Source organism: Typha angustifolia, chromosome 15, assembly GCF_048772165.1.
Source record: "Typha angustifolia cultivar Huaian chromosome 15, ASM4877216v1, whole genome shotgun sequence".
Taxonomy (NCBI): Eukaryota; Viridiplantae; Streptophyta; class Magnoliopsida; order Poales; family Typhaceae; genus Typha; species Typha angustifolia.
Genome location: NC_133253.1, coordinates 16,903,120 through 16,926,569, shown reverse-complemented (window position 1 = coordinate 16,926,569; position 23,450 = coordinate 16,903,120). Strand labels below are relative to the sequence as shown.

Sequence of the window (23,450 nt, the reverse complement as noted above, 5' to 3'; positions counted from 1 at the left end):
ATGTTACCTATGTGTTCAAGACAGCTGCAGTGCCCATAACATCTTATATGGTATGCCTGTATTATCTTATGATTGGGATATTAAAAGGTTCTGGCAATTGCGAACTAGCTGGTCCCATTCATTGCAGTTCCTTTTCTTTTTCGTGTACATCCCCCACAGCCAGCTTTAGGGATATCAAATTCCAGTTAGGCTAAGAAGAGCTTAATTGCCTCTTGGTATTTTTCATTCCTTTTCCATCCTTTTGGTGGCATTATTCGTATTTGGATCCGGCGCCGAGTAATAAGTTTCATTCTCTTCTAATAAGAAGAATAAAGTCGCCCCGAGTAATAAGTTTCCTTTCTCTTCTAATAAGAAGCCAGACCGCAGCTATTTCCGCTCTCACATTCCCCGGCACGCACACGCTTCTCGATCTTCTTGTGCGAAGGAAAAAAGAAGAAGAAAAAGAGAAAGATGCAGATCTTTGTGAAGACTTTGACGGGGAAGACGATCACGCTCGAGGTCGAGAGCAGCGACACGATCGATAATGTTAAATCCAAGATCCAGGTCTAGATCGATTCCTGCACTTCTTTTTCCCTCTTTCCTTTTGTTCTTTTTGCAATTGCTTCTTCTGTTCGCAGTCCTGTTTCTTGTGTTGGATTTCTTGCGTTCTTTGTTTTTTCCTTCGGTTTTATTTGATGTTGTTTGTGAATCGCGTGCAATCTTTGAAAACCTAATTGGATATGATCGTCTTAAGCTTGCTTCATGCTATCATTAGTACGGGGATGGCGGAATCGCTGGGATAAGCCTAAAATTTTTCTTGGAAAAGAACAAGGCGTTTATAGTAATTTTGGTTCGGTTTTATACTCTAGAAATCTAATAGTGCCACTCTTATATAATTTATAGTGTTTGGCTTGCATCAACTCCTTGAAGTGATATAAATATTCTTGGGAAAACCTAAACCATCCATATGTTCTATGCTTCTTGTCTTCAGAAACAGCTTATTGAATAAATCCTATCAACTTTCGGAATTAGAATTATGATTAATTTATGTAAGAGGATACCCTTTGGAATGAAGGGATTCGGGGAAAAGTTGTCGAGGTGCAGAAGAATACTACTTATCATTAGTCCTAGGAACTAAAATGAATTGTTTTCTTGGTGTGCAAAATCGTATATTCAGCTACGTCTTAATTCTCCTTTACCATTATGTTTTATTGGAGAATTTGTTAAACCATTGGCTATACTACTGGATTTTAGTTTAGGATCTGAAGTAGTGATCACAATTTCTATGGCATGCTGCAGGATAAGGAGGGAATACCCCCAGATCAGCAGAGGCTAATATTTGCTGGGAAACAGTTGGAAGATGGCCGAACCTTGGCTGACTACAATATTCAAAAAGAGTCAACTCTTCACTTGGTTCTGAGGCTCAGGGGTGGAATGATGATCAAGGTGAAGACACTCACAGGGAAAGAGATTGAAATTGACATTGAACAAACTGATACCATCGAGAGGATCAAGGAGCGCGTAGAGGAAAAAGAAGGCATTCCACCAGTGCAGCAAAGGTGTGTATTGTAGCTCCCTGAGCTCAGCTTCTTGCTCAGAATTCTGTTAAGTTTTTGCTTCCTAGCGTTCTTTTATCTACGTACGTCTACTATTCTCTGCCAGGTATTCAGATGTTTGTTTAACTTTACAAGGATAAAATGTTATTCGTGTAAATAGTGGTCTTATTGCTGCATCTTTATCATAGCTCATTTATCTAACTGTGTTATTGTATGTTGCAGCAATTATGTTGACATATGTTCATATATTGTTAAAATGTTCATATGTTAATCTTTTATGTTATCCATCCCTGAGCCATGTTTTGACTCGCGTAGGCTAATATGTTTGAATTTACATTTTGCACAGACTCATTTATGCCGGTAAGCAACTCGCAGACGACAAGACTGCCAAGGATTACAACATTGAGGGTGGATCTGTCCTTCATCTTGTCCTTGCGTTGAGAGGTGGATGTTAATGGAAGTATATGTCACTCTTTTGGGGGGATTGGAATTTGGAAAAGTACTGGTTCTAGTGTGTTTTCCTTCCTTTTTTTTTTTTTTGTTAAATCTTTCTTAGTGTTCTAAGGCTTAAGAGATATGACAAGATATGACTAACTAGGTTTTCCTCGTATCCTATTCAAGGGCTGGCACTTCTTGATTTCCTGAGGAAATGAGAGAAATTGTGACATCAATTTCAGTAGTTACTGTTATCTTTCTTCTTTATGTTGGTCAATTGGGTTTTTAACTCTAGTTGCCACCTTATGCTGGCCTGTGTTTTTATTGCTGTGAATATGTAGGCTATATACCTGCTCTTTTGCTTTGTGGATAAAAATCTATGAACTATGGCGTTAATTTTGTGGAAACGCAGTCGAAAGATAGTTGTCCCAGTAATTAAAATTCTCAGCAACTTGCCTGGTCCCCACTCTCTATCCGAAAGCTACAAAATGATTGGAAATCGTGGTCTAGAAATGCAAATTGTTTGCCGGTCTAGAAATGCAATAGGCTGAAGATTATGATTTGTTCTCATTTTGTCTGTTATAAAATCATGTCTCAATAATCTGTCTAGGCAATTGTTCCACAAAATTGCCAAGGTCTTTTGATGCGACGGACTCCTCTTTTGTCTTGGTTTACGATCACTTTTGAGCAGAGAACTAACAGCAATTCTCTAGGATAATTTCAGACCAAGTTACAAAGAGGAATAATCGTACAAAAGCAGCATATTTTGAACTGCTCAAACCCCCCCTGTCCATCCCTTGTGAGATAGAGAAGAAAGGGAAAAAGTAAAAAAGAAAGGAGAAGCGGATATTAGCACCAATTCATGGGTCAATCCTTCAACTGAAACACCTGTCTTCTTCTGTACAATATGAAGGCAAGAAGTTCGTTCCGTCCCAGCAAAAATCTTCTATGAAACAGAATATCTCCTATTCCTCAAAGAAGAACCACAAGACTTTGCCTCTCCAGGTTTCAGGGACGTGGGTGGGCTTTGCGAACTCCCGGATGTTTCGGAACTCTTGCTTTTCTCTGTGTGCCCCTTTCCGATCCACAATTTGTCAAATATTCTCCTTGATCGTGATGGTAAAAGTAGCCCATTACCACGTTCATTGATACTATTTTTACTCTTGTTCCCGCACTCGTCCTCTTTCATCTTTAAGCTCCCAAGTTGATTCTTTAGCGACGTCGGATGATCCGCTACTCGCCTTTCACAATCTTCTCCCAGGTCTGCTGTGGACCTTGTACTCCCATGGGCTGTGTCAATAGGTGGAGCTGTTTGGGCACCAGCTGCTGCTCTCACCTGCTCAAAAAAGAGAACCTGTACCACAGTTCGCAGCGGCAAGTGCTCATTTTGTGCAGCATGAATGCATGCATCTGGAGAGAGTTTCTTCACATCCATTAGACCACAAAGCTTCTTCTTTTCTGATTTTGTCAGACCTGGATGTTCCTGATTATAACCAGAGGATGACATTTCAAGATTTGCCGTAAAACTTAAACACAAAAGATACCAGAAGTAAATCATAATGACATGAAGTAATCAAGAAAGGAACTATGAAACTGTGCGTATGATGCTTTTAATCTTTTTCTCGAATAGTTATCCTAGTAATAAGAACATCACGATGGTTTTCATTTACATCCACATACAGGTTAATGAGTTGCTTCCAATCTCTAGAGTAGTTGCAGAACTATGGACACATATACACAACAAAATTGTTATCAAGGTGATTTACTAGGCAAAGACCACTATATTACTTAAACCACATCTCACATAGTGATTCCAGCAAAGCATATTTTAAGAGGAACCATTAACTATACAAGTATGGTTGGACATGGCCCATTAAGTAATGACTTACTAAGAAAAGATGCCTCCATATATGAAAATGATTGCAACAAAAGATTCAGTTTTCTGAACATACCTTCAGATAGATGTCAATAGCCGTGTACAAACCATCATGAATTGGTCTAGCTGCTTCAGGCACTGATGTCGACAGTTTGATGAAACTAGATATTGGAAGATTTGGATCGGAAGCTATTTCAGATAGATAACTGTCGACAAGTTTTCCTAAAGCCAACAAAGAGTCATGCTGAAAGTTAAATTCAATCATATCATTTTCATCCTTGTCGAAAAATTCAGTGTGATGAGTGATCCCGGTTCTCATCAAATATCTACTGACAAGGCTTTGCACCAGATGAATATCATAGACAGTATCATCAGGTGACCTTGCTGGAATTAGCAGATCTTTCATTGAAGCTTTGTGCAACTGCACACTAATCCTGTTCATTAGTTCTTCCTTCAATGTTTCCCCTGCTCCAACCAAAATAACAACTTTTAATAATTTCAAGAGAAATCTACACGAACAACCTGAAGCCTTATTTGACGGTAATAGCCAGATGATGGTTTCAACCAAAGTCTTGTTCCTCTTCGTGTAGTCATCAGCAACCAGAGCATCATAAGAATCTGGTAACCACCTAACTGCATACACCTTGAGGGCCTCCCCTATCACATCGCCTGACATCCTCCCCTTAGATTTAACAGCAACCATCACTCGCTTGTAAAGATCAACATCCAACTCACATAAATCTTCAACCCACCAATCCTTAGGAGCTGTCTGTGTCCTCTGCTGGGATTCAACTATTTCGCTGGAGGCTGCCAACTTCTTGCTATAGGTATATGACCAGCGAACATTAACAGGGTCCACAGATGTTTTGGAAGCAATGGAATCTATGCATCTTCCAACCACCTTAAGCTCCTCAGACAAAGGTAACAAAGCTTTTGTGGTCTGCAGTACAATGATGGAATCTTTCCAGCAGCGAAAAAGACTGGAATTTAAGAAAACTTCAATTTTAAATATCAAATTGCCTTTCTCGAAATCTTCAGTCATTTCTAGGTATTCTGCTGCACATCTGGCAGCAACAACATTGTAAGCATTAAGAGTGACAATCATGCCATAACAGAATTTTGCACATATTTCAAAAGTTTTTGGTCCCCCAGGAAAATCATGCATGAAGACTTCATCAGTGCTGTCCTCACTAGCCTTGAGAATCAAACTTTGTAGCCGATGACTTTTGGATAAAAGTGGAAACTGCATTCAGCAATTAGGAATTCAAAACTTCAGTAGAGTTCAAAATTAAGATGGAAAACATAGCACAGCTCAGGCTTATGATATAAGATTCAGATGGAAAATAAAAATGAAAAGAAAAAGGCAACATAGTTAATGAGGGCTCACAACCCAAACATATAGGCTTATAAACATGAAAGGGTAACCCAATGTATAACAAAATCCTAGTACTTGAAATTGTAGGCATTGAGATGCTAACATGAGCCAAGTAACAAAAAGAATTTAATATGATAGTTATTTTCCAAATGTTCCTGCTCCTGGAAAACCTACCCAAGCGCCAAATAATTAACACCTCCAATATGATATAATTACTAAGGATGGGCAAGGCACTTGGCACGGGGTGTGCCACTCATATCGAGCTATGTCGAGTCGTGCCATTCTGACACAACTGTGTGCCAGTCTCCATGCCGATGTAAAGCCTTTTGACTTTTCTTATTTTCATCAATCATTATCAAATGAAATCTTTGGTTCTCTTTATTATTTTACGTTCAGCTAGATATTAATTTTAATTATTGAACTATAATCGATTAATATTATATATTAAATGTTGTTATGTGTTCAATTATATCATGGAGTACTCAATCATATTATGGAGTGTTCAATTTTTTAATATTAATTTTAATGAATGTATTTAATTATATTATGTGTTGAATAATATTTATATTTGATTTTTGCTTTGTATTTAATAAAAAATATTATTCATAAAAATAATTTAAAAATAAAATATTATAATGTAGGTTTTAATACATATATTTAAATCAAAACTAAAGATAGGCATAATGAAGACTCAAAAATGTCTAAGTATCTCAAATTACTATTAAAAATATGTTAAATGTGTACCAGTGACACGCCGAAGCATGTTTATCTAATGGTGGCATATCGTTAATAATTACATAGTTTACTAGAAGATAGTAAGATTAGCCCCATAAGCATAATTCCTTTAGATGCTAATAAGACTATTAGAGTCCTACTTCAAAGAGATAAGCGTTAAAGTAATGAAAAATTTAATTCAGAATCTGGTGGATAGAAAAATGACCTTGTGTAAATAGAACTTGATTTCGTCAACATGTATGATAACGTCCGTCGGTAGGTCAGATATCACGTACCTGCATTAATTGATTACAAACGTGTGAGCCTTCTAAAAAAGCTTAATCAACAGTTATAAATTTCACCACATATATAGACAAAAGGATTAAACAATAGAGATTAATGGAGTATGTACACCAGACACTATGTATAAGTAACAATACTTCGACTAATTAATTACTTGTTATCATCCAACATCAAGCATAGTACACACCAGAGAAATAAAAGAATTATTATGCTATCCAATCTTGTCCCACAGCAAAATCAATTATCCCTGGACAAACACATGCAGTTACACTTGATATTTAAAAACATCATGAAATGGTTATCCAATAAGGCAATAACACTCCACTATTATGTTAGCCCATTAATGTTGCACCTCATTTCTACGACTTACAAAATAAGGAATCTAGCCTAAGATATAACGATTCTCATACATTAAAATCTACTACATTATTATAGTGTCCTTAAAACCAGAATGTCGAGAATCTCAATGGTTTGATTAGCAGTTCAAGAGGAGGTTCTCACAAGAAAAAGACTATATGACATTACAGAATAAGGTCATATCTAGATCCTGCAAGTTGCTTAACTAAATCATAACAATATACTGCCCACATAGGCTACCCATATGTGGCACTATCCTATCGGAATAACTCACCTTCAACTATATAACAAACATATGTGGAGGCAGAGATTCATCAGCTGTTACAGAATACACAACATATAGTACAGTTACCATTAGAGAGCATTGCAAAGAACAGCCAAAAGGGGGAAAATGATGGCCATGACAGAGTTCTGGTGATCACATAAGAAAGGAGAAATAAATGATGCGCCAAAGAAGCATCTTTCTTAATGAGCATTTGCAAAACTGAACTCACATCAAAAACACTATTTTCTGATCCCTCGTCAGGAATAAAGAAGAGAGAACAAGAGCATATCATGGTCACAAAATGCAGGATTATCCTAGAAGACAGAGGCCTTAAGCAATGTTGTAGATACCCAAGAACAACGAACATACAACTATTTGAGCAGATCTGCTATTCCAAAGAGATCCTAGTCTTCCAAAATTAGCCTACCAAAATCCCCCTTCCAGATTACCTACTCAATAAGAAAGGTTTAACTTTTAGAACGTATCTGCATGCTTACATATACTCGCAACAAGAAACCATTGACCAGCCGCCATTTATCTGCATTCTAGCTTTAACATTCTAACTCCTCTTTTTTAAGAAGAAGAAGAAGAGCAAAAACAAATCGCATTAAAAAAAATCAGTGTGGGGAAAATATAAGAGATCTACCATCGCCCCATGATAACCACAAGAAATAAATAAAAACTTCGGAATGAAACCACAAAAACTGCAATCAAGAAGAGATTTTTACAAGGACCCAAATCAGAACAAGCACAGATAGAAAGAACCCAGATCAACAAATGAGGTAAAGGGCCTCACCTGACGTCGCTCCCGTTCGACTCAAACGCGTCCGGCTTCGATCCCAGCTTCATAAACTTCATCTCTCCCAACTCAGTGCATCCCCCCTCCCAAACCAAGAGCGAAACAGGGGAAGATGAGAGAAGTAAACGCACAACAAGGCTTTAGTCTTTACTTGCGTTATATGATGAAAGGTGGTGGTATTGGGAAGAGGAGAGAAGTATCCCGTGTCGTGCTATGATGGTGATAATTAACTCCTCGCCGCCTTCTCCAGTCTACTGTATTAAAATTTGCACCTTTCCTTCTCACTTTCTATCCTCTAATAATAACTGTACTTTCTCTATTCTTTCGCTTTCTTTGCTTCTCTCCCTCTCACTTCTCTCTTTCTTCTCCACCTCCCGATTCCCAAAAGTGAGTGCTTGTGCGTGTATATGTTGGTGGTGGGTGTAGTTGGAGGTGTCCTTCTCCTTTGCGTTTGGGAGCATCCGATAAGAAATTAGATTTTGCAACGCAGCAGCGGTCGCTTTCGGTGGTATGCGGCGCAGTCCACACACTCCCAAGTGCTCTCTCTCTCTCTCTCTCTCTCTCTCTCTCTCTCTCTCTCTCCCCCTCTCGGACTACACTTTCTCTCTCTAAAAAGGCTGTGGCTGGTGGTGGAAGTGGGGGGTGGGGTGGGGGACCAGGATGACTTCCTGCCCGCTCTAATATCAAATTATAATGCAGGAAAATGAATAATAATAATAATAATAATAAGCAACTTGCAAGGGGATTTCTTTTGTCAACTGTTGGTATATTCCTCAAGTGTAAGCCCCTACACTCCTCCATTTTTTGTAGACTGAGGCTTCTCTTAAGATCAACTTAGCTAAATATCTCATAACAATGCGAGGAACAAACAGTTTAACATTTTTCTTTCATCAACCGTTTCCAAAAAGATTTTAAAAACAAAAGTTATTATTAGCCAACCTATATAAGGCTGCAGTGCAACTTAGTTTACAAAGGGGTAGTTTCGTAAAAATGAAAAATATATGAACTTTTCTTTCTGTTTGTGATTTTGGTAGCCGCCCTCAAATTATACGGGGAAAAAAAAAGAGTCCGGTGTGGACTTGAATCTTCTTCTACGCTTCATCGAAGCTTTTATTATTATGCCGTCAAAGCACGCCACACGTTACCAAATGACGACTTTGCCCGCGACGCCCCTTGTGATGGGCATCCTCCGCCCATGTGTTCCGCTTGCTTTGTTAATGGCTATTGAGGGAATCAAGCTTTTAATTAATTGTGTGGGGGTGGGAGATTTGGTTGTGGACCACCATTTATTTGAGCTTTTTATCTAGATTTCCAATCATTTCTCTTGATTTGAGAATCATCCTATCCTTCCAAATAACTAGTGGTGTTAAAAAAAAAACTAAACTACACAATACAGTTGGTCTACTTATTAATTATGCGAGAGAATCTAGTCAAAGATTGGATTATTGTTGCCAAATTGGCTATAAACTCATGTTTGCGAAGTATGCTAGAGATTAAAAAATTAATAAAGTGTACTCTCTCTTTCTTTTTTACCATGAAATATTTGTAAAAAAGAAAGTTTGTAGATGGATTGTATCATTAGCTTTAATATAACGATTACAACTTAATACATGAGAAGAAAGGAAAAATATATTAAGAACTATAAGAATAAACTCATCTGATAATAATAGCAAAGTATCAAATATCAAGAACAAGTACTCAAACATAAATAAAAGAGGAGATAGAGTAACGCTTGAGAAGCAAGTCTCGTACTTAGCTAAACACGACAATAATACAAAAATAACCACTTGAGTCTTAAAGATTTGAGCACTCAACAAAGCAGTAAGCTTAGGTAAAATACATGCACATCATTGACGGAGTCCGACGATTGTAGCTCCATTTGAGCAATCTATGAAATAAAGAACAAAACAAAGAATGAAATAGCATAGAAAGAAATGGAAATAGCGAGAAGTGTCGGAGAGAGATATGCATATTACATCCCTAAAACGAATCATCTTTATTTCCAAAACAAAGATAAAAATTACCAAAAAGCTAAGATGTTGACGACAAAGCGACGACGGCTTGTGTAAATGGGTCGAGACCATGGCAAGTGAGATTTGCAGCAACTCACAAAGAGAGGCAACTCGAGAGCAGGGTAGGCAAATATATGACTGCTGATGCAGACAAGGAGTGGATCGAAGTGAAAGCCACAAGCGTTGGCTCTCAACGCAAGCGATGAAAGCTCAAAAGGCCGAGGAGGAGAGAGAGGCGAGATAGACAACAGCAATGCAAACAATAGCGAAAATGCGAGGTAGACAATGATGAGAGAGAAAGAGCGAAAGAAAAGAAGAAAGAAAAGAAAAGAGGGGAGAGAAGATAGAAGAGAAAAGGAACCCACTAAAGAAGTGGAAGAGAGAGAAGACAAAGCACCAAAGGCGTCGAGGAAGAAAAAATTCGAACCCTAACAAAGTACTATTAGGGCCAACGAAAAGAGTATCGTTAGTGATTCAGAATGAAGAATTATATTGAATACGTCATAATTAGTCGATTATGATATATTTTTATGGGAGAGTTATCCACTTGTCCAATCTAATAATATAGTAACAATATTGATATATGTATCTCTCAAAATTGAAAACAGCACAGGCTTGAAAAGTTGATTGTTAATCTACTTTAATAGATGGTGGAGTTATATAAAGGGAAACAAGCCTTCCTGTTGGGATTGCATATCATGTGGTGGTAGCAGAAGAATTGGTTGCCATGTGATCTATTAAACAAAACGTACCTACTACTAGCAATCCGAAACTGCTAAAGAGTAGCGCATGGATTAATTGCCCATTGGACATAGTGGCCAAGTACAGCATCTTAATTTGCATACTATTCTCGCGTTAAAAGAATAAATATCTCCTAAATCTAATTTGTGTCGGGACTAAAAGGAGTATGATTGGCTTGTGAAAGAAAAGGTTGCATTACGTAAAGGATATGACATTTATACTTAAACTAGCATTAGCCGACAAATCTAGGAATAAATTGATCGATAGCAAACTAGGGTGTACTAATTGGTTTAATAAAATTTAAAAAGGCTACATTACTCTCGGGGATAGGATAGCTCCACTGGATCTCTACTTAAATTTAAGAATGGCCATCAACCTAAGAACATTGATCCAAATCAGGGGGCATTAATCCGTCATGGAAATAATTCATGACAAACATATTCGATGTGAGTAGGAATAATCTGCACAGAATGCTAACAACCACCTTCTAAGATAACTTTTTTTTTCCCTTGGTATCAAACAACCGATCCAGTCATGACCACGACGCTGGATTCCAAACCCCAGGCTTCGTCTGTTTGCATCCCGACTGGTAGCGTGGGTTTGTCATCTGGGCAAATGCCATTGCCATTGCCATTCCAAATGGTCAAGACACGGAATGGGGCCGGGCCGTTCTTTCAAAGGCGGATGGCATTTGGCGCCAGGATCCGCATGGGTCTTAGCAATCACACTAAAAGGGAACACAAAGACATTGGCGTACAGTCTCAAGTCAGCCTTTCTGGTTTTCTTTCCTTTTCTTTTCTTTTCTTTTGTCACTGCTCGTAGCCAATGGCCGAGAGAAGACTTCTCGGGGGAGGAGTGAGTGGTCCGCAAATCAAAGCCATCCTTTTTCTGCAACCGAATGCATCTTTTGAGGTTACCCGAGCTGTGGACGACAACCTCTGTCTTTTGTCTGTACTTGCAACAACTGCTGACTCTGTGGGAGGATTAGTGTTCGCATCTTTGCCCGTCGATCTCTCATTGGAATCTATCTAGCTATAGGGTGTGTTACAATGCGCGTCTCCGTTTAGTTCAGAAGAGAATTATTTTTGTCTTTGAAGCTCTCTTTTTATTTTTATTTTCCCATCGCGTGAATCTTTTTCCAGCTTTTGACTGGATTACGATGGTCCGAAATTAACGATGCGTTTGTCCTTTCATCCTATAGAGTGTTATCGATTTGAAATCACAAGTTTTTTTTTTAAATTTAAATTCAATTCAAGATCTTTGTTAACGATTTTCTGTAGCTGTAGTTTGGTTAAAAGTTTAGTATATATATATTGATCCTTCTAAAATTTAGAAAACATCTAAAATATCTATTTTATTATTTTATTAAAATATAATTTGTAAATGTCATGAGATTAATTTTAAGCTTTCTAAATATTATTTTGCCCTTATTTTGAAGGGAAAAATTGTGAGAGATTTTTTATAATTTTAGAAGTAATGTATACCAAAACAATAATAATGAGATGGCAGGATGAAATAAGGAATAGTTCAGAAAATTTTTAGTGTAATTATCTTCATCTTATTTGTTACCTTTTATCTTTCTGCAAAGACCCTTTTGCACCAAGATACCCCTCTCTCTCTCTCCCATAATTGATATATTACTACCAAAGGTAAGGTAGAAAGATAAATAAAGAGTATCGCAAGAGGAAGGATCAGATTGCAAAGGGAAAGGTAAAAAGTTATACACTCTTTGTATTTCTTTATTTTTAAGGGGGGGAATGATTGGGAAAAGGTTGAGAGAAAGGAAAAGGGCAACATGGATCATTCTAACTAGTAAAGGGAGAGAGAGAGAGAGAGAGAGAGAGAGAGAGAGAGAGAGAGAGAGAGAGAGAGAGAGAGAGAGAGAGAGAGAGAGAGAGAGAGAGAGAGAGAGCATGAGAGCTTGGATTAAGGATCAAACTTATAACCCTGAGCTTAATTTAAAAACATTCAATGAGCTGTTGCATCGATTAAAGATCTCATCTTTTTTTCTTTACTCATTCTCCACGCCTTCTGGGGGTGAATGAGCTAATGGCTTTGTTGCACGTTAAAGTGAAAGCATGGTGGACTCCAAAGATGACCCATCTGTTCTTCTTTCTTACCCAAACTGGAAGGGAGAATGCTTGCTACTTGCCATTGACTACATCAACCATGTTCATGGTACTAGTGATATCCAGTTTCTTGGGGGTTCCTAGTTATGTTGGTGATTTAGCTAGCCTCTTCTGGTAAGGAAAATGATTGAATTCTAATTTATATCTATTGTCGGTCTCTTATACAACGGTTTAAGTTTTAAGGAAACTGTTTATCTAATATAGTGTTTGTTAGTGGAGGTTGTTTTAAGGTATAACATATAGTATTGGTATATTTGCCTAATACGTTAACGTTTTGAGATTAATTGATTATGTAAATAGTCTCTCAACTAATATTCCATGTTCTTCTTCAGTGGCAATCTACAGCTCAATTTTAAATAGAATATGAGGTTTGAACTTACCCATTCATTACCTTTAAATATTCAAAGGTTAAAATTTCAATTACAAGTTTCTAGATTTACTAGTTGAAGAGGGGAACTATAATCGCAGGATTGTGATTTAAAATTCAAAGAGGTTATTGAAGTACAAGGTTAGAGCTCCCTGAGAGATATAATAAGGTCTAAATGTTGAGAGTTGTATCCATAAATAATTAAAGGCTCAGTCAAACCGAGTGCAAGATTTTGCCTAGAACAAACTATGATCCACTATTTGACAAAAGAAAGAGTATGATCCACTGCACTGTCTTCAGAAGGCAGTAGGCAGTAGGCAGTGATGACTGATGGCAGCGAATACAGCATGGCAGGTGGCATGCATTCACAATGTGGCAAGTACTTATGATCTTAACACAAAGACTGAGGGGGGTGGGTCAAAGTTTCAACCAGGTACTGGATTGCTAGAATCATGAGCAATCATGCATTCCCCATCTGCCAAGGAACATTGAAGTTCACATCAAACAAGAAGCTAGCCCTTTGCTTTTCCTTGTGATGTTTGTTTGTTATCATGATCTTTTCGAGGACCACATTTCTCCTCCCTTCCTCATTATGACGATCAACTTCTGGCAATATCATGACCTCCTTGATGTGGTGCTTCTCTTCCTTTTTGCTATTTCTCAGAGAACAAGATTCCCAAAGGTAGGGTTTCATTGCTGGAGTGCTCTGGGAAAAGACGAGAATTATGGAACACATATTGAGGTTGGTAGCAAGCTGAAGATATTAACAAAGTGGAGGAAATGTCCTTGGTGATCATCTAATCTCATAACAGGCCCACCATTCCATTCAGGCCCAACAAGGCCCAACTTTTTGGCTTGAAAGAGAGAGGTGTTTGTTGTTGCCAGGTGGCTCAAAGCTAGCCCAAGAGTGCCTTGGTGTCCCACTTCTCGTGTCGCCACGAAAAACGAAAAGTTCCGTCACCCATGTCTACTATATGCAGAGAGGGGAGAAGAGAAACAGACGAAATAGAGAGAGATGGGGGAAAAGGATGGAAGGAGGCAGCCACCGAGGCCACCGCCAGGTGCAGTGCTGCACCAACGGAGAGGAGTGCCTCTTGCTCCCGCATTAACTGCTATGGGAGGTCTCCTCGTCGTCGCCACCGTCGCCTACTTCACCTTCTTTAACAAGCCAAAGCATCCGGCCACACCACACTAGCGCGGTGCAATAATTATCCATGTCAATGCCACCACTAGTGCTATTCCTGTCTTTAGATAATTGTATTCCTTTATCTGTCTAAACTTTCTATTTGAGCAGATTTAGTTCAAGTTCTATTCATCTACTAAGGAAATCATGCATGATTTGTCTTTCTGCCCCTGTTCTCTTTGGCTCACTCCAAATTTTGATACGAATTCATTACAACACGAAAGACTACATTTTCCGTAATATTGCTCCACTCGAGCAATATATTATTAGCACCAAAAAGAAAAGAAAGAAGAACAAACCTTTTCAAGTGGTGAGAACAGGAGGAAGGACTTCGGATTTCTTCCCCTTTATAGATGCTTTAGTATCTGGAAACAATCCATCATCCGGCAATTCTGATAGCTCCCCAGACGCGGAAACCCGGATTGGAAAGGGAAGCAGATGCCCTGGTAGATCGATCACGTCGTTTCCTACAAACTTCTCCCACAAATCCTCTGCAACCTTCCTCACTGCTCTTACGCACCCCAAGCTCTCGGGCTCGAGAACGACGCGGGAGAGATCCTCGCAATGGCTCACGAAGTGCTCGTACCACAGAGACATCCGGTAACCGTGGATGACTCCCCGGGCATGCCCATGAGACCCGTTCAGATGCGCCGGCTGGTACGACCCCTGCGCGATCTCAGTGTCTCTGTCGCCGGCGAGCGATCTCTGGTTCAGGTTCGCCGAGCCCACGATGACGTACTCGTCGTCCACTAAGATAAGAAAATAAGAAGGTTAGCATCAACCACTGTTAGTAGAGAATCTAACAGCTTAAGCTTTCTAAGTTGTAAGAATTTTCACCTATCATAAGTTTCGCATGCACGTAGATGAGGAAGCGCCGGTTGACCTGAGTCCTCCAATAGTCGGTCTCGGGCTTCGGCTGCTCCGGTGGTATATATTCATCGGGGAGTTGAACCTCCCTGTTACCCAAACAGAAGAAGTTCAAATAGTCACAGGGGTGCAACTTACCGCCCAATCCAGCCTCCTCTATAGCCTTGGCCACAATCCCATACATCATCTCCATGGTCAGTCTATTCCAGTGCAGGATCGCCTGCACGGTCTCTCCCTCCGGCTCGCCCTCCGGCCACATCGGTGTCACGACGTATGCCGCAAACCGTTCCCCCTTGCGAATCTTGCTCGCGATCTTTAACGCGATCTCGATGGGTACCAGGTTCAGGCAGCCGGAATCTTGACCCTGCCTCCAAGAAGCGCAGCTTCCGAAGAAGTACTGATTCTCGATGTATATGAACCTCTTCGCCCTTCTGATGGCTTCGACGTAGGCCGAGTGGATGCTCTGATCGATCGTCACGTCTTTTCCGCTCACCAGCCCCATGCTCGCAGCCTCTGATGGGTCGGAGGGGAAACCGACCACCGACGCGTCGTCGATCGATCGGAAAACTTGCACGTTCCATGAATCTATGGCATCAAAGTAGGAGGGATGTGGAAAGATGTCTTCTTGAACATTTACTAAGCTATGAGATAACTCCTTTGGCGCCTGCTTCCTCCACCTCTGCTCAAAGTTTGTAAGCACATCCCATGCAGCAGGGCCTTCGAGCTTCGAGTGCACGTCGTGCCACGGCTCCCTCGGTCCGCCGTGACGTAGGTCGGCGTGCGGGAAATTGTTCTGCTGGAAGTCATGGAGGTAAGTGGTGTCAAGGTTTCTGAACAGTGTGTGGTTCTCGTCGTCGTAGCGCCCCCCGCAAAGATCGATCCCTCCGACGAAGCTTACCACATGTCGAGCGCCGTCGTTCCTCGTGCGCGCGTCGAGCGTCACCGTCTTCTGGTGGTGCGTGAACTCCGTTCCGACCTCGACGTGCTGAACGGCGGTGAGGGAGGGGTCGGCATGGCGAGGGCAAAGGAAGCACTTGACCTTGCTCCCTTCGAAGAATTTATGAGTGTCCTCGTCATGGGTCTTCATCAGACCTGCGTTTCCTAAGAAGGAAATCGAAGTCCTATCCTGCCACACCATGACAAGAACTGCAACTCCTTCTTCAGCCTTTTTCTTTAGTAATTCCCCAAATGTAACACCCTCTGCTCCAGGTATCATGCGCTCTGGATCTCGAACGAGGGTGATCATGGCGTTAACGGACCACCCCGCGATATAGATAAAGTGCTTAGCTCCATTCATGGCAATGTAGAGTTCCTCCCACAATCTTGGAGGATGGTAGTCTTTGCCATTGGAAAGACTGATAGCTGGTCGAAAAGAGTTGGAAAGATGCGAGTTTTGATACAACGTCACGTTGCATTTCGTCCTCTGAGGGAAGTAAGCGTTTCGGATGCCGGAGAACTCCGGTAGCCGAACCCCTGCATCGTAATATGGATCGGATCTCACATCGGAGAATTTGAGCAAGACATGGATCTGGGCTTTCTTGAGTTTATCGCCTTCTTCGTTGTAGAGGTCGAACCAGCCTTCGAGAGGCTCACCGGCGAGGAGAGGCGACACGGGAATTTTCGCGTGGCATAAGACCTTCGCGCCGACTGGGAGCTGGTTCTTGACGGAGACTGTGATGGAAGGAGCAGGGTGGGCGCAGTAGATGCTGAATGATTCGTTCCACACCGGATTGTTCGGGTGGAATTCGATCTCTCGGGTTCTCGCCACCTTCGCCGCGCCGATTTCTATGGCGGCGTAGAGCTTGCTGTGGGCTAGCTTGGTGAGGTGCAAGCATTCCTCTACCTTCTCTGCTGCCTAATGATGACCATAGTCACATATATACGCCGTCATCTAGATGATGTTTCAATTAAACAGTTGAACTTCATAGTTGAGCTTTTGTGATAGAGAAGTACCTCAAGAATGTAGCCAGGGATGCAGTGGTGGAGATGATGAGCTTCAAAGACTGTAGCTCTAAGGATGCCATGGAGGAAGGGGGAAGCCTCAATTTCATCTGCCATGATGCCTTGTTAATTTACTTTACTCTTTTGCCTGTTAAGAGTTTATTCCTTATCCCATTATCCTCTATGCATTTATACCACACAACAATGGTCACAAATTGGAAGCCACTTGCTGCTTTCTCTGAATATTTCTAACCGTTGATCTCGTGACTTTTCGTCGTTGTAGTAGGCATTAATTCAGGACCCATCAGATGTGGGGTAGTCCATTAATGTGCATCCAAACGAAAGCAAGGTATTGCCAGCTTGGGGTAGGTTTGTAGATGGAAGCTTCCACCTAGGAGGAGCTTTGTAGATGGAAGCTTCCTCCACCTAGGGGGAGCTTTGAATGCTACTGGAAGTGAGTCAAATTTGGCGACTTAGTACATAATGACCAAAAGGGGGACCTCGAACGTGCCCTATTTCCTATTTCTTAAGGGAAGCACCAATTGAACAAAGAAAAACCTCGGAGGGAAGACCTAGAAATCATGGTTACCACTCAGGAATAATATTTTCGGACTAACTTAATTAAGTATTCTAGAAGAAAGCAGAGGACTCTTCAAGTTAAGCACGCAAAGGTGGCAGCATTCTAAGACATAAAGTGGTATGGATTCTACAATGAAAGAATCAGCGAGGTGGCCCGAAAGTTCTTATAAAAACATTGCCTTCTCAATCAAGTTTGGGTACTTCGAGAAAATCAAGTATGTTTTAGTGATGAAAAGAAAAAAAAAAAAACAGAGCAATAATCTGCTTAATGTGAGAAAGCATTCAAATAGACAAGTATCTGTAGCAAGGCACAGAAACTTGAGAGATGGCAGTCATAAGACAAATCTGAAAGAACAAGGCCTGACACACAAAACCACAACATTCATATTACAATAAATCATGCCAAACAGAAATGGTTAGTGTGAGTAGATTGAGCAAATCCATCTAGCTTGTCCTTAACTTGATGTTATAAAAAAAATCCTCTTCCTCTGTTCTGGTGTTCTCGACTTCTCTTTTAACTGGTTCACCTTGACCTGATTCACTCCCTGCATCTTGTCTTATATACACATCAATATTCAGCATGGCAAGTAAAGGCTGTGGAATATATAATGCCATGCAATTAAATCCACCTTAACCGTGGCAAGTAACGGGTCGAACTGGGCCTTTGTGGACAGGTTTAGGATTCGTGTTTGAGAATTTTGCTCCTTTTTCGTTCATACTTATAAAATAGAGTGTCCAACTAAAACAAATTTTTAATATTAGACACTTATCTCTTTAAAAAACAAAAAGAAGTTCACTTTGACATTGAGAATCTATGGAAGAACAGTTTAGAGATCCTCGTGTCCCATTATTTGAAGGCTAAAACCGTCCAAACCAAACCCCTCATGTTTCATATTCACTTCTGATCTGACTGGGAAGATGAGAAATTTATTGGATTGGAAGTAGAAAAATTATGAAGCTAGCATCAATATGTTCTCAAATTGACATGAGCATTATAGCTATATAAGGTGGTTCAAGCCATAACATCAAAATACTTTTCGAAATAAGAGGTACTGTATGAGCTAATATTATTCTTGCAACATCTATTTTTCTGATTATCAATTACTAGCAATATGTTATCCATAATAATTATGAGAAAGCCATATCAGATAACTGTAAGATTACCAGAAGACGATTGCTTATTGCAGAAAACAATTAACAGGACAAAACCATGAGAAAATGGAGGACTGATTATAGCATAAATACAAGAATTGATCAGAAAATTAGCAATTAGAACATTTAGTGAGTCCGAAGTGCTGAATCTAGACAACTAATATCAGTATTGCACAAATCTACTGTTTATCATGCATCTTCTGCGTGAACATTATAGAGTTAAAAGAAAAACCAGCACAAACAAAAGGAAAATTCATTGGCCGCAAATACAATCTCAGCAGAAAAGTTGAGACCAGAAACAACAAAAGTTATAGAACATCATAACAATTCCAGGTGTATGTGCTTCTACTGTATGATTTCAGACTTCAGAAATACCCACATATGATTCTGGAGTCCAGAACCCCAAGGGGTAGAGTATTTCAATTTGACAAAGTCAGAGCTCTCGGCAGACTGCAGAAGCTCCCGGTACACTCAAAAGTTCTAGTATAAAAAACAGGAACAATACTATCTCTTGATGCAAATGGCAACTAAAGCTACTGGTATGTTACAGCAAAAATGAGGTCAATGACCAACAAAGTTATTTTACAAACAATATTGCCCTATACAAAAATATATCATACAAATCTAACAGATCTGTCATGATTGATTAGGAAGCTGTGCATATGTACCTGAATTAGGACTGCATCCTCTAGCCATCATCTTTTCATAGACTGCATATGCATGGTCAGAACTGCCTGATTTACTATAGCCTTGAATAAGAGCATTATATGTGAAAACATTAGGTTGGAACCCTTTGAGTTGGAGTTCTTCAAACATCTTCCCAGCTTCATCAATCTTTCCTGCCTTTCCAAAGTTGAGAATTAAGGAATTGTAAGTATACAAGTCCGGAAAAATTCCTTTATTCAGCATTTCATCAAAGAGAGAAACAGCTTCCTCTAATCTCTGAGATTTTCCGAGGCCATTAATCATTAAATTATAGGTGATAAGGTCAGGTTCAAGTCCTTTCATCATTAGTTCCTCAAAATAGGAGAGAGCATCGTCTGCTTTCCCCACCATGAAAAAGGTGTCAATAAGAACCGTATATGATTTCACATCTGGTTTTATTCCCTCCTTAATCATCTTCTCAAATAACTGGCAGGCCTTCTCCACATAACCAGCCTTTCCAAACCCATTTATGAGAATATTATAAATAGCACAGTTCGGTCTGCACCCATACTCCAGCATCTCATTGAATAGTTTTTCTGCGTCATCCATCTTTCCTGATTTCAGGAGCCCATCAATAAGAGGACCATATGTACAAGGTGTTGGAGAGAAATCTCTGCTAATCAGCTCATAATAGAAGTCAATAGCCTGATCCAATCTTTTTGACTTGACAAGACCTGAAATGATCATGTTGTAAGTTATGTTGTTTGGCTCACATCCATTAGAGTGCATGTCCTCATGCAACTTTAACATCTCCTCTATCCTCATTGACTTTCCAAAGGCATCTAGCATTGCATTGTAGGTGAACACATCCGGAGAACATCCATCTTTTTTCATTTCCAGAAATAGGCCCTCAACGATCCCAGTGAAGCACCTATCAAGTAGACCAACAATAAGAGGTTTATATGCTTCAAGTGTTGGCGAAATCCCATAGCTCTTGAACTTCTGAAAGAGCTTATGTGCATCAAGAGGTTTCTTATGCTTGCAGAGAAACCTAATCAACGGGCTCAAAAAGAAGTCATTTGGGCAAGTTCCATTTGCTGCAGTTCTTTCAGAAAATTCAACTGATAAATTAATTCCGGCTTTGTTCAATATCCCTTCCATTAGAGCTTCCCAGGAAGATCTATCTGTCTCAGCATCACATTGAAGCATATATTCCTTGGTGACTTGCACTGCTTCCTCAATCAATCCATTTTTCACAAGAGAAGGAAGGATACTGCATAAAGTGGCAAAGTCTGGATATAGAACTTTCTTCATTTGATAAAAGAGCCACAATGCATTGTTATATCTCTCCTCTTTAACTAAACCATATATGACAGTGTTGTAGGATAGAAGATCAGGCACACAGTCCTTCTCTGTCATCCCATAAAGCACCTCCAAGGCACAATCTACCACACCATTTTTACAGAGACAATCTAGCACTGTATTATGTGTTACTGTATTTGGGGGACAGCGATGAGAACTCATTTCCTGAAAGAGCTCCATCATTTGTTCAATCTTACCCTCCTTCCCTAATCCTGCCAATAGTATGTTATACGTTGCAACCGTAGGCGTCAGACTCATTGATTTTATTCTGTTGAACATATCCCAAGCTTCATCCTCCCTTCCTGCCTTGTAGAGTGTATCAATCAGAGAATTGACTGTAATTACATCAGGGGCACACCCAGTTTCCACCATCTTAGAGAACATCTTGATGGCTTCATCCACTTTTCCAGACCTGTGGCAACATTTGATCATCATATTGTAGGTGATAGCATCTGGAGTAAGCCCAATGGCTCTCAATTCATGGAAAACTTCTTTTGCCTGTCCAAGCTTGCCAGACTCAGCAAGACCAAATAAACATGCATTGCAGGCGACAATGTCTGGAACAACTCCAATACTCTTCATAAGCTCATATGTATGAAACGCTTTCTCAAACTCGCCGGATTTTCCATAGTAATCAATGAAAAGGATATACGTGTACGAAGTTGGTTTGAGACCTTGGATGGCCATATGGTTAATGAGCTCTTGAGCGCGCTCAACTTTATTTGCTTTCAAAAGCCCACCAATCAAGGTGTTATATGTATGAAGGTTAGGTGATACACCCTTCTGTTTCATCACGCCCAACATGTCAAAAGCTTCTTCAATCATCCCTTGTCCGCACAATGCATCTAAAATGGTAGTAAATATGACCACGTCAACATCATAACCATCAGCTTCCATTTCATTGCAAAATTCCAGCACTGACTCCAAATCACCACTGTCGCCAAATTTATCCAACAATGTAATATAGGTCACTCGGTCCGGTTTCCATTCACTAGTCTTCATCTTCCAAAACAACTCTTTTGCTTCATTGAGCCTACCAGCTTCACAAAGCATTTCTATAAATACGGTGTAAGTTACAACATCAGGCCTGCATCCCTCATCCTCCATTCGCCTAAGAAGATCATAGGCTTCCTCAATTTTCCCCTTCTGCCCAAGCACCCTGATGCATATGGTAAAGGTATATACATTTGGTTTCAAGCCCAAACCCTCCATCTCACTCAGAAGGTGCAACACTGATTGGGTATCCCTCCTCTTCCCTAGTGCCACCATAAGTGCAGAGTAAGTCTTCAAACTCGGTGTGACTCCCTCTGAAACCATTCTCCTGTAAACTTCAACGGCGCCTCTAACAAAACCAGATTGGAGGAGGAAATATATTAACCCATTATATGAGAATGCATTTAAAACAAAACCCGCTTCTTTCATCCTTGACAATGCAAAAGGGGCACTCCGGAGGCCTCCTCGAACATGAAGACCCTTGAAGATCGTCAAGAATGTAGTCGGATTCCTCTTTACTATTTGCTTCTGCATTAAATCGAACACAAGAGCCATCTCCTCCACTCTACCATGAATTCTCAATAACTCAAGCATGTAATTGAAGGATTCTGTGGTATGAACAATCCTGGGCTGCTGCGCAATGGACTTAAACATTGACAATGCCTCAATTGGATCAGGTAAGGACTTGAGAATCTCGACAACATTATCCGAACTCACCGCATTCCTCCCTTTCTCCTTCACTTCAGTACCACATGAGCTTCTCACACCAATTTGACGAGGACCCACATGATTTTTCCTCAACCGAAGGCGATTCGTTAACAACCCATATGGATAAACCCTTAGAGTTGCGAGCTTTTGCCAGTTAAAAGAAGCCAGGTCACTATAAGAAGCTCTTTTGCCATTGTTCTTGAAAGTTTTTGAGTTACTGCAGCAAATTGGGGAGGAGCAGAGCTCCATAATGGTTGATTCCTTCAACGAATTAATAATTTGAACTATCCAACATAATTATCTCAAGCAAATACCAGTGTAGCATAGAACCAAGATCTACAAAACGATGTGAGCATAAGGCGGAAGTGAAAGATTTGGGTTCGATTCACCTTTGCTCTTAGATGCAGATACGAGATGAAGTTGAAGATAGCGAAGCGGGCTATGCAACAGTAGGTTTCTCTTGCACGAAAAGAGTATCGGGGATGGGGATAATAGCATTCGAATTCGTGGTGGTTCGTCTCCCTCCTCTGGATTTCTTTTGTTCGGCAATAAAATCACGCGGTGAACTTACCTCAGAAAGCTATCCTTTTGTATTCTCGAATTTTTATTTTAATAGTCCTATAGTCTTACACCTCTTTACTTTACAAATAAAGTAAATTCTAGAATAAAAGTATTTTTTATTTAAGAATAATTATTTTTATATATACTTATATTTTGAAATAAGAGTACAATAATTATTTTTAATGTGATCTAAAGTTAAAATATATATATTTTATATTTTATAAAATTATAATTAATATTTTTATATTTGATATAAATTAGTTTGATGGGATAAGTTAACTAATAATTGGATTGGTGTACGGTATAAAATATATTCTAAAATAATTATTATGATCTTTAATTATCTATTTTGAAATAAAAAAAAACTCTATTTTAGAAGAAAAAAATAATTCTTAAGTGAACGGTGCTTAACTAACTCGTTTATTTAGGTGCTTACGAAGTATTGCTAGTTAACGATGAATTCCTAGTTGTTAAAATTGTATCCCTATCATTATCTGAACCCTTTTCATTAGACTTTGCTAAACTACTCCAAAAAAAATATAGTCCATGCG

General features: G+C 39.8%; 4 protein-coding genes across 4 annotated transcripts; 1 reads left to right on the top strand and 3 right to left on the bottom strand.

Moving 5' to 3' along the window:
* Positions 1-88: 88 nt before the first annotated feature.
* LOC140778179 (ubiquitin-NEDD8-like protein RUB2) lies at positions 89-2,214 on the top strand. The gene is made up of 3 exons (XM_073122763.1): positions 89-543; positions 1,279-1,538; positions 1,882-2,214. Exons 1-3 carry the CDS (start codon positions 451-453, stop codon positions 1,988-1,990), a joined length of 462 nt encoding a protein of 153 aa, XP_072978864.1. The 5' UTR covers positions 89-450; the 3' UTR covers positions 1,991-2,214.
* A 452-nt stretch (positions 2,215-2,666) lies between these two features.
* On the bottom strand, positions 2,667-8,075 carry LOC140778874 (phototropic-responsive NPH3 family protein NPY1). The gene is made up of 4 exons (XM_073123768.1): positions 7,657-8,075; positions 6,162-6,231; positions 3,923-5,089; positions 2,667-3,453 (listed from the first exon to the last, which is right to left on the bottom strand). Exons 1-4 carry the CDS (start codon positions 7,716-7,718, stop codon positions 2,917-2,919), a joined length of 1,836 nt encoding a protein of 611 aa, XP_072979869.1. The 5' UTR covers positions 7,719-8,075; the 3' UTR covers positions 2,667-2,916.
* Positions 8,076-14,187: 6,112 nt separating this feature from the next.
* LOC140777539 (phospholipase D alpha 1-like) lies at positions 14,188-17,069 on the bottom strand. The gene is made up of 3 exons (XM_073121708.1): positions 16,912-17,069; positions 14,929-16,813; positions 14,188-14,840 (listed from the first exon to the last, which is right to left on the bottom strand). The coding sequence occupies exons 1-3, from the start codon at positions 17,014-17,016 to the stop codon at positions 14,395-14,397; spliced, it is 2,436 nt and encodes an 811-aa protein (XP_072977809.1). The 5' UTR covers positions 17,017-17,069; the 3' UTR covers positions 14,188-14,394.
* A 1,826-nt stretch (positions 17,070-18,895) lies between these two features.
* On the bottom strand, positions 18,896-22,879 carry LOC140779320 (uncharacterized). The gene has a single exon (XM_073124345.1). The coding sequence runs from the start codon at positions 22,585-22,587 to the stop codon at positions 19,267-19,269; it is 3,321 nt and encodes a 1,106-aa protein (XP_072980446.1). The 5' UTR covers positions 22,588-22,879; the 3' UTR covers positions 18,896-19,266.
* Positions 22,880-23,450: the final 571 nt, after the last annotated feature.

Coding starts and splice junctions, on each gene's coding strand:
- LOC140778179 (XM_073122763.1), top strand. CDS start 451: ATGCAGATCTTTGTGAAGACTTTGACGGGGAAGACGATCACGCTCGAG. Junction 544..1,278: donor ATGTTAAATCCAAGATCCAG/GTCTAGATCGAT, acceptor GGCATGCTGCAG/GATAAGGAGGGAATACCCCC. Junction 1,539..1,881: donor ATTCCACCAGTGCAGCAAAG/GTGTGTATTGTA, acceptor CATTTTGCACAG/ACTCATTTATGCCGGTAAGC.
- LOC140778874 (XM_073123768.1), bottom strand. CDS start 7,718: ATGAAGTTTATGAAGCTGGGATCGAAGCCGGACGCGTTTGAGTCGAAC. Junction 5,090..6,161: donor TCAAGTTCTATTTACACAAG/GTCATTTTTCTA, acceptor TGCTGAATGCAG/TTTCCACTTTTATCCAAAAG. Junction 3,454..3,922: donor CTATTGACATCTATCTGAAG/GTATGTTCAGAA, acceptor GGTTATAATCAG/GAACATCCAGGTCTGACAAA.
- LOC140777539 (XM_073121708.1), bottom strand. CDS start 17,016: ATGGCAGATGAAATTGAGGCTTCCCCCTTCCTCCATGGCATCCTTAGA. Junction 16,814..16,911: donor TCCCTGGCTACATTCTTGAG/GTACTTCTCTAT, acceptor GGTCATCATTAG/GCAGCAGAGAAGGTAGAGGA. Junction 14,841..14,928: donor GCATGCGAAACTTATGATAG/GTGAAAATTCTT, acceptor TTCTTATCTTAG/TGGACGACGAGTACGTCATC.
- LOC140779320 (XM_073124345.1), bottom strand. CDS start 22,587: ATGGAGCTCTGCTCCTCCCCAATTTGCTGCAGTAACTCAAAAACTTTC.